This window comes from Anopheles marshallii, chromosome 3 (genome assembly GCF_943734725.1).
Source record: "Anopheles marshallii chromosome 3, idAnoMarsDA_429_01, whole genome shotgun sequence".
NCBI lineage: Eukaryota > Metazoa > Arthropoda > Insecta > Diptera > Culicidae > Anopheles > Anopheles marshallii.
In genome coordinates, this window is record NC_071327.1 from 20,784,169 (window position 1) to 20,796,507 (window position 12,339).

A 12,339-nucleotide genomic window follows, 5' to 3' on the forward strand; every position below is an offset into this window, starting at 1 on the left:
GGGTTGGTTTTTGGGTAGAACGAAGACCGATCGGGCGCTGACCGATATGACCGAGAACTCGAGAATCGTTAAAGATAGTGTGGCGCCCGTGATCGTCAAGGGTGCGACCGTGAACGGCCATCACGCGCAGCTGAACGGTGGCCATGCCGCACTCGGGAAGGATGGCAAAAAGGTGGCCGTCCCGCTGCTGGAGGCGGACGCTCACGCCACGTTCGAGCCACCGGACGGTGGCACCCGGGCCTGGCTCGTGATGATCGGTGCGTTCCTGTGCAACGGTGTCCTGTTCGGGGTGATCAACACGTACAGCGTCGTGTACCTGAGCCTCCAGAAGCAGCTGCAGGAGATTGGCGATAATGAAGCGTCCAGCAAAGCAGGTAAGCCGTGCCACGTGGTTTGGTTTGATTTTGCGCTACACAAAAATCGATGGAGGCGGATGGTGATTCACGGTGTGCTTATCGGGCGCATGTTTAGAGTTGCGGAATGTTGGGTAGTTTGTTTGTATAAAATGACGCGTTCGTTTAACCGAGTGCGACCCCACCAGGGGGAGGGGGGTGGTATTGGGGATGTTGGGACGGGCGTATCGAAAATAACTACAACACCTCCGTCCTGGCACACTCTGCCGTTGTATTGGGCTGATGATGGTGGCGTTTGAAAGTTGGCAAGGGCAAGGTTGGCCCATCCACCCCTATTTCGCACTGCTTTGCACAGCCGTGCCGTTTCCGCAGCGGTGGCTGACTGATCTGATGCAATTATTTCGCCGTGTTTCAAAGCAACTTTCATTATTCGGGGCTGATTAACGTTCCGCTAATTTGGTGTGCCCGTTTTTTGGCCGTTTTCCGCGCAAATGGTTTGACCCTGCTGTCAGGCTGCTGCATGCACCCCTAGCATGGTTCCGACTCCGAACAGTCGAGGGGGTGGTGGTGGAAAATGATACGACCGAGAACCCAAATAAACAAAAACACCCATCACGAATTTCTTGCTCTTTGTCTTTCGGTGGCTGGGTGATAAGGGTGCCGATCGTTAACGGAATCGTTCTAGTGCGTTTACTGCGAGGTAAACAACTGCTGATTATGCTACACATTACACAATGGGTTGTTGTCGATAGGAGGAGCGGCCGGCAACGGAACGCATGGTAGATGGCACAGGTCGTTGTTACACTTTCACAATTCAACTGGACCAGTTGAACGACCGGCTCGGGGTAGTTTGGATGGTTTTGGGGGGGTAGTTAAAAAATGACCCTCAAGAAGTGCCATCCTTCAAAATGCAGCTCTAACCCGATGGCAAAACAAAACCTCAAACACCTTGGTGACAAACAAGGTTGAATGAAAGGTTGGGATTACATTTATTGCCACTCAGCGCTATCACTGCCCACCGTATGGGCCTGGTAGTTTTGTGGGGCGGAATTTATGGCACTCTTAAACGGTGCTAAAAGAAGGCATCTAAAGCGGTCCCGGTTGCGTCTCACCCACTTATCAACTCATCCCCCCGCACCGGGGATTGCTGTGGTGCGCAAAATTATATGCAAATATAATTCGCATCAAATTAAAACAACACACCTGATAGTGGCACACCTCGCCCGGGGTTCGGAAGCCAGGACCTTGAGCCGTTTGCGGTAAACAACTCCCGGTGCCGGAGGAAACGGTGAAAGCCCGGTGCTCCAGACGCGCCGTGTTGCTAGGGAAGGCATCACTTGCACTTATTGTGGGTTCATTACGATTATTGCACTAGCGGACGGGCTGATCGCTATCTGATCGAGAGCCCGCAGAATGTGGTAGATATGAGATTAGCAAGCGTGTTTGCTGGTCGAGTGGCAAGCGACACGCGGCCACTTTGAATACGGCAGCAATCGGTGGAATGAGTGGTCGTTTTCGGACCCGTCCACTTGACGACAAACTGGACTGTTTAATTCCATCGCCATCCATGCGATTAGAGGTGTCTCGTGTGTTGTGGCTGGCTGGTTCGATTGACAGTGATCAATCATCAACCGATTTGTAGCCTATTTTGTTTATGTACGTCACCTCCGGGACACGGTCACGCATCGAATTGTATCGCATAACAATGCACTCTGTGAACCGTGCACCTTTCGGGCGGATTAGAAACATGCATTCTGCAAGATCTGATTAGAAACAATGCAAAGAAAACCGGCCCTTTCGTGCTTTCTTTATCACCACCGGTCAGCCGACCCGCCTATCGGTGGAGATTTGCTGGTTGGGGAAACAAATAAATGCCAAATGATTGCGTGAAGCGAGCGAGCCCCCCAAAAAAAAACAGAATTTGTTTGCGTTGCGCATTCACAACACTGCGGCACAGCACACAGCGCGAAACAAGCGGCAAGATGAATGTTTGTCTCGGTAAAAAAGAAAGGATACCTTTTCTTTCCTGCAATGTCCACCCCAAATATATATCACACACACACACAGACAGACAGACAGACATAAGCACAGCATAAGCGCAAAAACATTGCAAACCGATCATAAAAATAGATTCGTCTCGATTTTGCGTCTCAAAAGTCGCATTGGGCAAGGAAGGGGGAAGTAAAAGGTGTTGAAAAGGTGGGAGTGGTGAGTCCAACACTTCAATCACAATCATTAGTAGGATGTTTTGTCAATTTTTAGCTTCACTTTTGCTACACTTTCTCTTTGCCAACGTTTGGCATGGCTTATGTGGTGCGACACAAGCATTAAGGGGGTAGTACACTACTCATGATTAAAAGTTAGGGCTATTTTTTAGCTTAAAACTTGAAGCTTTAAGAGACACATGTCATGTTCATGAGTTTTAAATTCTTACTTTTAAAATTGTAATTACGGGCAGTTTCGAGCCCGAGATACGCTATTAAAGCGGATAGCTATAATGATGCGCGTAAGTTGAATCCTGATGCAAAATCGTTTATACTTCAAAGTTACATAGTTGACTTCTTTCTCTGCACTTTATTTATTCAACAATACAGGTGAATTTTTGTAAAAAAAACATTAAAATATATTAAAATGAAATGTTTTATGTGACAAAGGAACGTATTTTCGACCAACTTTTTATCTGTTTTGCTTAGATTTTGTGCTATAATTAATTCAGTAGTCAAATTTCCAAAAAACCGTGCTTCTCCGAAGAAAAATCGCGAATCTCGGGAACTGTCTGTATCGTGAAACCATGTTTTAATGGATATAACAATTAAAAAATCGTTCGTTCGATTGAAATGCGGTTTAATTTTTAAAGTTTCCACAATTTTCTTTGTCTTGTTCTTTCTCCACAACCTATGTGGATTTTGAACTTTATATTAAAACATTAATTCGTCGGTGTTGGTTCAAAATGTTGCCATTTTTCTATTTTTCATCATGATCAAAAAATGCTACGTGCAATGACAAAAAAAACTGTTGGAAATTATGACAAAAATAATAACTTTGCTCTAACTTCAATGGCGCCAATCAGCAAGTTGTCGTCAGGGGTGTCCAAGGGGACCCAAGGAGTTGCCCTATTTGGACCAAAACATAAATCTTTGTGGTAGGAAAATTCCATACTTACATACATGTATAGTTGACTTGAAGAAAAATGTCTAAAATCCCCTGTTGCTCAGGCCGCCATAGTGACCACCTACCCCCTTACCAGCAAACTACCAACAATGAATTTTCGGTCACATGACGCTATGTTTCGAAGCGGTTTTTTCTATTGACGCTTAACACTTCAGGATAAGCCGATGACGCCAGGACACATTCATTATGTGACCATCCGCGCAGATCCGCTCGGCTACGCAAAACAACACACACGAAAGGGAAAAGGCTTCTTGACACGTGCCAATCATTCCCGGTTGGTCGTCATCGGCCATTGACGCTCATCAGGTGTGCGTTTTGCTGTCTTGTCCATATCGTTATGTTGGAAAACATACTTTAATTTTGGATACACAAAGAAATTGGTCTCCCAATATGGTAACAGCGGCCGCATGCTGGTTGGCCTAAGCGCGATGTGCGGTATTTCTTCATCTGGCATCGCTAATAAAGACACCCGCAACGCGATGTATCAATTGTTGGCGGTTTGTGTCTAGAAGGAAAAATCAACGAAGCAACCCGCGCGCGCGCGTCCCCGATTCATCATGCGATAGCATCCTCATCAACCGCATACAGACGGGACAGTTCAATTGATAGATAATTCGTTTGACCGATTCCGTACTATCAGCTCTCCATCCATCGGTGGAGTAAATTTCGATCGCATCGCGTCGTTTGGGACAATTGTCTCCAAATTTAGTGTGCACAGTTTTCATCAGCAGGGGCACAACATATTTGGACACAAACAGGGCGCAATTTAAGGGGTTGAAACGCAAAACGAAATGCGACAGCAATCGTACTTCACACCATTGACGTAAGTTTACAAAATAAAACAGTTTAAACGACATTTTAAAACAAAACACATTCTAGACGAAGCGGCATCACACACGTTCTAACGCATAACAAAGCAAAAAAAAAGGCTTTTAAGAATGTTTTCTGTTTTAAGTTGTGCTTTATGTGTGGAAAAATATTTTGCCCACAACAAGCGGCTCGCGCACACACCCCATTCTTTGCAAGCACGCACCGGCGATCGGTCAGCGTAAGGAAGGCTGGCACAAAGTGAGTGTGTAACCTTGCAAACACCGAGAACGCCGTATCACCTGCCGCCGTTTTGCTATTTGCTTAAGCCGATGACGTTTTGCCGGAGCCTAAACATGTTTGATCTTTTAAATAATTCATTGCGGGTGCACGTTAGGCGAGCAATAGAGAGGACAACAGAAAAAAAAATCAGTCAGCAGCTCATTTGCAGTGTCGTTTATTGCGTACTTGGTCACGTTTTTTTTCTCCTCTGTGCAGCTTCAAATAGCGCATTTCAGCGCCAATTGCACTTCCTGCATGCCGGAAAGGTGGCGGGACAGGTTGGTATTTAACGTAAACAAACCGAACTGGAATGCCGTGGATGGGATGGGCGGCAACATATTGGTGTCTTGTTGCCATTATCAACTGAACCGAGCGGGATGGGAGAGGTTAAACCGAACTGAACGGGTACGGTGGGATTCTACGATTAGCTGGCAACATAAAGCGAACTAAGTAATGGGTTTTTTGGCGCGTGTTGCTAGTGCTGGCTGATAATGCAGTGCATTCTTTGTTGACGAGTGCGAAGCAGCTAGAAACAGGCACATAATAGATCGTGTTCATATAATATATTGAAAAGAGAAATAAACCAATTTGTTTTATTCATCATCATACAAGACATCTATGTCTGCTTGGATGGATGATTATACAGGGTTTTACACTTTAGTTTTGACTGGCAGCACACATTTTTTGACGCGCCGCACTCAATTTCTTGTCGCCGGCGCATATTTTTGATTACAAGCACCGAATTTTTGAACGGGAGCATTTAATTTTATCAGCCCGATTCTTGAAAGCTTTTAGGCCGCATGTTTATAACCCCCTTGTGAAAGATTGGTTTGAGTTTGAAGCACTTGTTTATATGCAAAATTGTTTGTTTTTTTGGTTACTTGATAATTTTTTGGGCAAAATATATTTAATAAATTATGAGAAAATTTATAAAACATATATTGGGTTACGTATTTGAAGTATTATGCCCAAATCCCTCAAATTGTATGTATGCAACAGATTTGTTTAAATGTGCAGTGGTGGATCCTTGGAGATAAACCTATGTCAATGGGATTGGTTCAACCTAGCTGCCAAATTGTGCTAACCGACAGAATCGCGGCAGATTTGAAATCTTCTCGAGAGTTATTCACGGACAACGGTGTAAAAATTTCGCAAAACTGAATATATTCGCACATAATACTGCTGCTGCTAACAATAGTGTTGTGTGTAATTAGACAGGTACGTAATTGTTCGTTCGAAACTTAGAGAATCTGTTCACCCACGATCTTGTTTACAGGTATCACACAGGTATCAAAACGTGTTACACTTTTGCAACACATGATCTGCAGTTTGAAATCGTATTCATTTTCTTTAAGTTCATTGTGTGCTTCCAATTAATATGTTTGGTTTATTTTCAATCGTTACAACATTTATTTTATGCTTTGTTCTATTTGTTTTGTATTTGTCGTGCAATTGTTGTCGTACTGACACGCACGCCGTATTGGTTAAACACCATGTCCGCCAACACTTTCAATGTTAATGTGCAGTCGTTATCTATCCACAAGCGAATGCTATTTACTGCATCATCTGGCAAGAGCTTAGGACGTTTACCTCCACGTTTTGCAGCCGCAACCTCCCAAGTTTTTTGGTACTTCTTTATAATATGGTACACTGTTCCTCGATTAATATTGAGCATTTCTGCTATTTCTTTGCCAGATGCACCATTCTCGTACGCTGTAACAACACGGTTTCTATCTACGTCAGACGTAGTTTTGTTACGGCGTCGAGGTACAGCCTCCGATGTATCCATGTTTGCTGTAGGATTATCATGTAAACAGAATTATTTCCTTGTTGTATTGCAAGGATAAAATATACATTACCTCTTTTGAATGCGTAGCTTCATGTGTTGCAAAAGTGTAACACGTTTTGATACCTGTAAACAAGATCGTGGGTGAACAGATTCTCTAAGTTTCGAACGAACAATTACGTACCTGTCTAATTACACACAACACTATTGTTAGCAGCAGCAGTATTATGTGCGAATATATTCAGTTTTGCGAAATTTTTACACCGTTGTCCATGAATAACTCTCGAGAAGATTTCAAATCTGCCGCGATTCTGTCGGTTAGCACAATTTGGCAGCTAGGTTGACCCAATCCCATTGACATAGGTTTATCTCCAAGGATCCACCACTGCACATTTAAACAAATCTGTTGCATACATACAATTTGAGGGATTTGGGCATAATACTTCAAATACGTAACCCAATATATGTTTTATAAATTTTCTCATAATTTATTAAATATATTTTGCCCAAAAAATTATCAAGTAACCAAAAAAACAAACAATTTTGCATATAAACAAGTGCTTCAAACTCAAACCAATCTTTCACAAGGGGGTTATAAACATGCGGCCTAAAAGCTTTCAAGAATCGGGCTGATAAAATTAAATGCTCCCGTTCAAAAATTCGGTGCTTGTAATCAAAAATATGCGCCGGCGACAAGAAATTGAGTGCGGCGCGTCAAAAAATGTGTGCTGCCAGTCAAAACTAAAGTGTAAAACCCTGTAATGCGAATATTGTATAACGAATATGAGTCGGTCGAATAGAGGAGTGGTTAACGTAGGGTTCAGGTACCAGCTCCGGCTTGTGTTCAAATCTCAACTGGATCGTGTGTCTCACTTATATTGGGCCCCAGAGTGGGTCATTATCTACTAAAATTGTAGAAGAGAATATAAAGAAGGTAGGGAGAGGAGAAGAATATTTATGAGCTTTTTTAAGCTTCTCTTATTTTTAAAGCCCTGAGTATGTCAGTAGGTCGATGTGATGGTGGCAGTAGTCATCAGATAGAACCGATCCTAGTAGACCTCTGCGAATGATGTAATGAACTGAAGATCATCTGACATTGGAGGATATATTCTTTAAATTAATTTGAATTTATTTTTATTTGGAGGTTTCGCCATTATTACGTATGGCACAGCACTTTCCAGAATTGCGAAAGACGTGTGACGTGCACATGTACTCTTAACGCGTTAAATGACTTTTTCGCTGACGGAACGTTTTGTCACCATGGTTCCGTTCGGTTACGCAGTTTTTTCAAACGGTAGCGAGTCAATTCTCCACCCTGTCGTCAACATTGTTATCCATCGACGGCAAACCACCAGCGTGTGGACATCTTACGCGCTGACCATATTTATAGCTAACCATTTCTGACGCACTCCACCTACCTGCGTTGCGGTAGCGCACTTTGCCACTCTCAAATGTGTATGGCTTCTGGTAAGGAAAGTGTTGGGGAGAGTTGTTGGAAAGTGTAACAACCCCCTAAAACCACAGCTCGTAACAGCAAAACCTGCCTCACTGGCAGCGATGGCACTCAGTTGCAAGCTCGGGCAAGCTTTAACACGCAGTCGCTTCGCTGCAAGAACACCCATTGCGCTGCTCATTTTACACCGCCCTTTTTTTCGCATGGCAGTCAGTCCTCTCAGTGCGATCAGCCAGCGATGATGAACGGTTAAGCCGATCGAATACCACGTATATCGACGGGGTTTTAGATGGTGGGACCGAGCGATTATGTTTCATTTCCGTATCGTCGGAGGGAAACGGTAGAAACAATTCCATCATTCACATGTATTTGCCACTATTTCGAACAAAGCGACGAATGCACCCTCCGGGTGCCATATGTTTTTGATGAAAAATCGGAAAAGACAAACATAAGCGGGGCGAAGAATCCTTACATGGTTTACGCTCTGTATTTACCCGATGGCTATGGTGGACCTCCAATTGCAATGCTGTCCATTTCCAAATCCAATTACGTTACCAATAAATCATAACATAATTTCGTGTTTCATGCTTTTGGGGGGAGGAGAAACGGGTTGAGTTTGGTAGGCAGTGACGTTAAGGCGCCTCTTTTGACATGTTTTTGCCAACGGGCGAATGGAATGAAGCGTTAAACGCCACGTGTTCGTACTAAGCGCCATGTTTGGTGGCAAAACGGGGGAGGATTAAATAAATGGAAGCCTTTAAGGCTGGTCAATGTCCTGTAGTTGAGTTGAAGCTTAAGTTTAATTTTTGACACCATTATGGATATTCATTTGAGCATGTTTCAGTAGATGTCGCAACTATTTCTTTTAAGCTTTATTCCAGCTGATTATACTTTTAATTTTTATGTTATCGTGAGGTTTTTTTTTATATATTCATCTTTATCTTCGTTATCCAAGTCAAACACAATCATGTTAAGAAGTTTATGTTGTGTTTTTGGTGGGACCAGCTGGGTGTAGTGTATTATGAGCTGACACAACCAAGTGAGATGATCTTTGAAAGATTTGTCCATATATGGCGGCACCCGTACTGGAATACCCTGAAAGGAAGAGTCTGCTTGCTATCCTTAGTTGAAAATAAATGTTTTCCTTAGTTTATGGCACTGTTCCTACTCCTTCAATAGGCCAATAGGATGTAGTTTTAGCTGACGTGGAGTGTTTCCATATTTATGAGATAAAGCAGATCAACCGTTTTTGTTCTTCGTGACAAGTTCCGGGAATTTCCTGTGAGATGTCACGATTAAACCGTCAATTATTCAAATAAAAGTGACAGATTTCCTTCCGGTAATTTATAATATAATAAAGATCATTCTTATGTTGATTGATTTAGATTAAAAATCATCAAAATCTATTTAATTAAAATAAGATAGCAAACTTAACGAAACTTAACGAAGATAGCTTACTGACCGACACCGCAGTAGCTCAGTGAGTACATAATTGAAGCAGCACGTAGTATTGCAACAAAGCGCATCACAAACCAGTGATAATAATGTAGCACAGGAACCTTTGCCACAAAGCCATTGTTATTGAGAGCAATTAAATAGTTATGCGCGATTACTTTGCGGCACTGGATCTGGGAGCCTGGCAGGATTAGCATCCGAAGCGTACGTTGTTTGCGCTGATGGGTGTTCTATATGAACAAACAAACCTCTTTCCGGCTGTGGTTCCGTCCGTTGATCGTTTGCAGTATAATCCGATGTAAACAAAGCGTTTATGTGGGGCATTCAGATGGGTGCCGGAAGCTTCTGATAGTGATTTCTTCTATTGGTTAGTCAAATATTAATTCTTTCCCTCTCTTTTTTTTTGGCTTTTATTTTCTACAGCTCTCGTCGGTTCGTTAACGATTGGTACGACTTTCCTCCTTTCGCCGGTGTCCGGCATCCTGACGGACAAGATTGGACTGCGACGCACCACCTTCATCGGTGGTTTGCTCACGTGCGGCGGTATGTTTGCGTCGTCCTACTTTACGCACAATGTGACCGCCCTGTGCTTCACGTACGGCATCATGTTCGGACTGGGCGCCGCCCTAGCGTACACACCTTCGCTCGCAATCCTTGGCCACTATTTCAAGCGCAACCTGGGGCTGGTCAACGGTGTTGTGACGGCGGGCTCGAGCGTCTTCACCGCCATCATGCCCAACTGTTTGAATTACCTGGTGGAGCATAAGGGGCTGGTGACGTCCTTCCGCATACTGGCCGTCATCTCGAGCTTCGTGATATTTTGTGCCCTGCTGTACAAACCACTGCAACCTCCACCGCCCCCACCGAAGGTAAAACCGGGCCGATCTGCCGTCAACACCTTCCTGCGCTCGTTCATCAACTTCGACAACTGGAAGAAGCGCAAGTACATCATCTGGGCCGTATCGATCCCGATTGCACTGTTCGGGTACTTTGTGCCGTACGTCCATATGGGCAAGTTCGTGAAGGATAATTTCCCGGAGAAGGGTGAAAATTTGCCCGTGATGTGCATCGGCATTACGTCCGGGTTGGGTCGACTCCTGTTCGGCTTTATCGCCGATATGCCGCGCATCAACCGGGTGCTGCTGCAGCAGATGTCGTTTGTGATGATCGGCACCTTGACGATGTGTTTACCGGCGACCGGTTCCTTCCCGCTGCTGCTAGCCATCACGCTCGCCATGGGACTGTTCGACGGGTGCTTCATCTCGCTGCTCGGCCCGATTGCGTACGATATCTGTGGACCGCGCGGTGCTACACAAGCGATCGGTTTCCTGCTCGGTATGTGCTCACTGCCACTGACGCTAGGCCCGCCCGTCGCCGGCATGCTGTACGATCAGACGGGATCGTACCAGCTGCCATTTATTCTCGCCGGTATTCCACCGTTGTTCGGTGCCAGCACCATGTTCCTTATCCGATGCGTCAAGGATGACGATCCAAAACAGCAAACGATGGGTACGGAACCGAAGCTGGAACCATTGGCCCATGCGGCTTGGGACTGTGGTAAGTGGAGGGACGGTTTGCTGATTCGCACCCGTGTTTAACTGTATTTTATTTAATTTTAGAAAATCCAACCGATGGCAAACAACTGAACGGACTGCTGCATCCCGAGCGCCGTGCCACGCTTGCCAGTTCAGGTATTAATGCAAAATCTCCACTACTCACTCATGCTTCTGTGTCGTCCCTGATACTGGAAGCCTACATTGCCGACAATCCGGTATTTCGGCTGTACACCGAGCGCAAATACTGCTACGGTATCCTCTAACTCGCCCGTAGACCTGAGGCTTCCAGTGTACAGATCGCAACCTTCATGCTTGTGTGGCTAACATTTGCAAAAAAAAAAAACCCGGAAAGCACACGTGGCATACAGAGTGTGGTTAGCTTTGGTTGCTTTAATTGATTCGTAGCGCTTTCATCACCAACCGCATGTTGCTAATCGTCTAGCTCTGATTATTTGCTTTCTGTGTGTGTGTTAGTGTGAATACTGTATGCTTGGGTGCAATCTTTAAGGCCGTCTGGGCGGAACGCTTTTTGGTTGACCGATAGTAGCGAGACGGTACGGAGTTGTCTACCAATTTTAATTGGTACTTTTAATAATGTTTGGTGTCCCTTTTGTCCCCTAACGAGTTCGTTAGTTCGTTATCGGTTGGTTTTGAGATTGGTCATACCATTTCCGGTGGGAGCAGAACGTGAAGCTGTTCACACAGTTCGACTTGCCTTTAAGAAACTACAAATCGACCATTCTCAATAAGGTCGCTAATCGCCAGATTACATAATGGGTGTCTGCGGCGATAAGACCATTCGCCAGATTTTGTGCGAACGTGTCAGTATTATGTATATTATGCTCTTCCAACATAATCTCCTACACGGGGGGAGGGAAAAACAGGGCCGCAACCGCTCATGCAGCCGTTGCAGTGGCCAGATCACATCCCTTACACGCCTACCAGTGTAGATAACCGCATGCCGATACGGAATTGCGGTCAACCAGATGACCGTGGTTTGGTCGATCGAGATCGAGGATCGGGAAGCAAGTGAAGGTCGGCCAGAACGGAACGAAAGCCGTGTTTTGCACACAGAAAATTCGTGTAAATAAACCGCGCACCAGCAGTAACGAATATTTCTTCCCGCGAACCTTTCCTAACAAAATCGCACAACTGCTGAATGCTTTATCTGTTAGCGCTGCTTACTATCTCCGCTTGTTTGTGTGTTTGCTTTTGTAGATTATGTTATTTTTGTTTTTTTCAATTGGTGTTGTTTTTGTGTTTTTGTTTTGTGCTTTATATTTTGGGGGCTTTACATTTTTCGCGCACTAGCGTTTTGCTGTATTTTTGTTTTGTTTTTGTTGCTTACTCTGTTATTGTTGTTTTGTTTGCAAACATTGCCCAAACAGTTGATAACCCCATTTTAATCATCTCACATTTTTTGGATGAATCTTTCTTCCAGAATCACTTACAGCGGAAAAGAATGAAACGGGTTAG

The 12,339-nt window shown here is 44.4% G+C and overlaps 1 protein-coding gene across 1 annotated transcript; it reads left to right on the top strand.

Moving 5' to 3' along the window:
• The first annotated feature begins 46 nt into the window (after window positions 1–46).
• Window positions 47–12,339, top strand: LOC128711695 (monocarboxylate transporter 10). Its single transcript, XM_053806578.1, has 4 exons — window positions 47–374; window positions 9,731–10,864; window positions 10,927–10,998; window positions 12,305–12,339. The coding sequence occupies exons 1-4, from the start codon at window positions 47–49 to the stop codon at window positions 12,337–12,339; spliced, it is 1,569 nt and encodes a 522-aa protein (XP_053662553.1).

Bases quoted from the DNA above. Each gene is read 5' to 3' on its own strand.
- LOC128711695 (XM_053806578.1), top strand. From the start codon at position 47: ATGACCGAGAACTCGAGAATCGTTAAAGATAGTGTGGCGCCCGTGATC. The intron at 10,865-10,926 runs GTAAGTGGAGGG...ATTTAATTTTAG, and splicing joins CCATGCGGCTTGGGACTGTG to AAAATCCAACCGATGGCAAA. The intron at 10,999-12,304 runs GTATTAATGCAA...TCTTTCTTCCAG, and splicing joins TGCCACGCTTGCCAGTTCAG to AATCACTTACAGCGGAAAAG.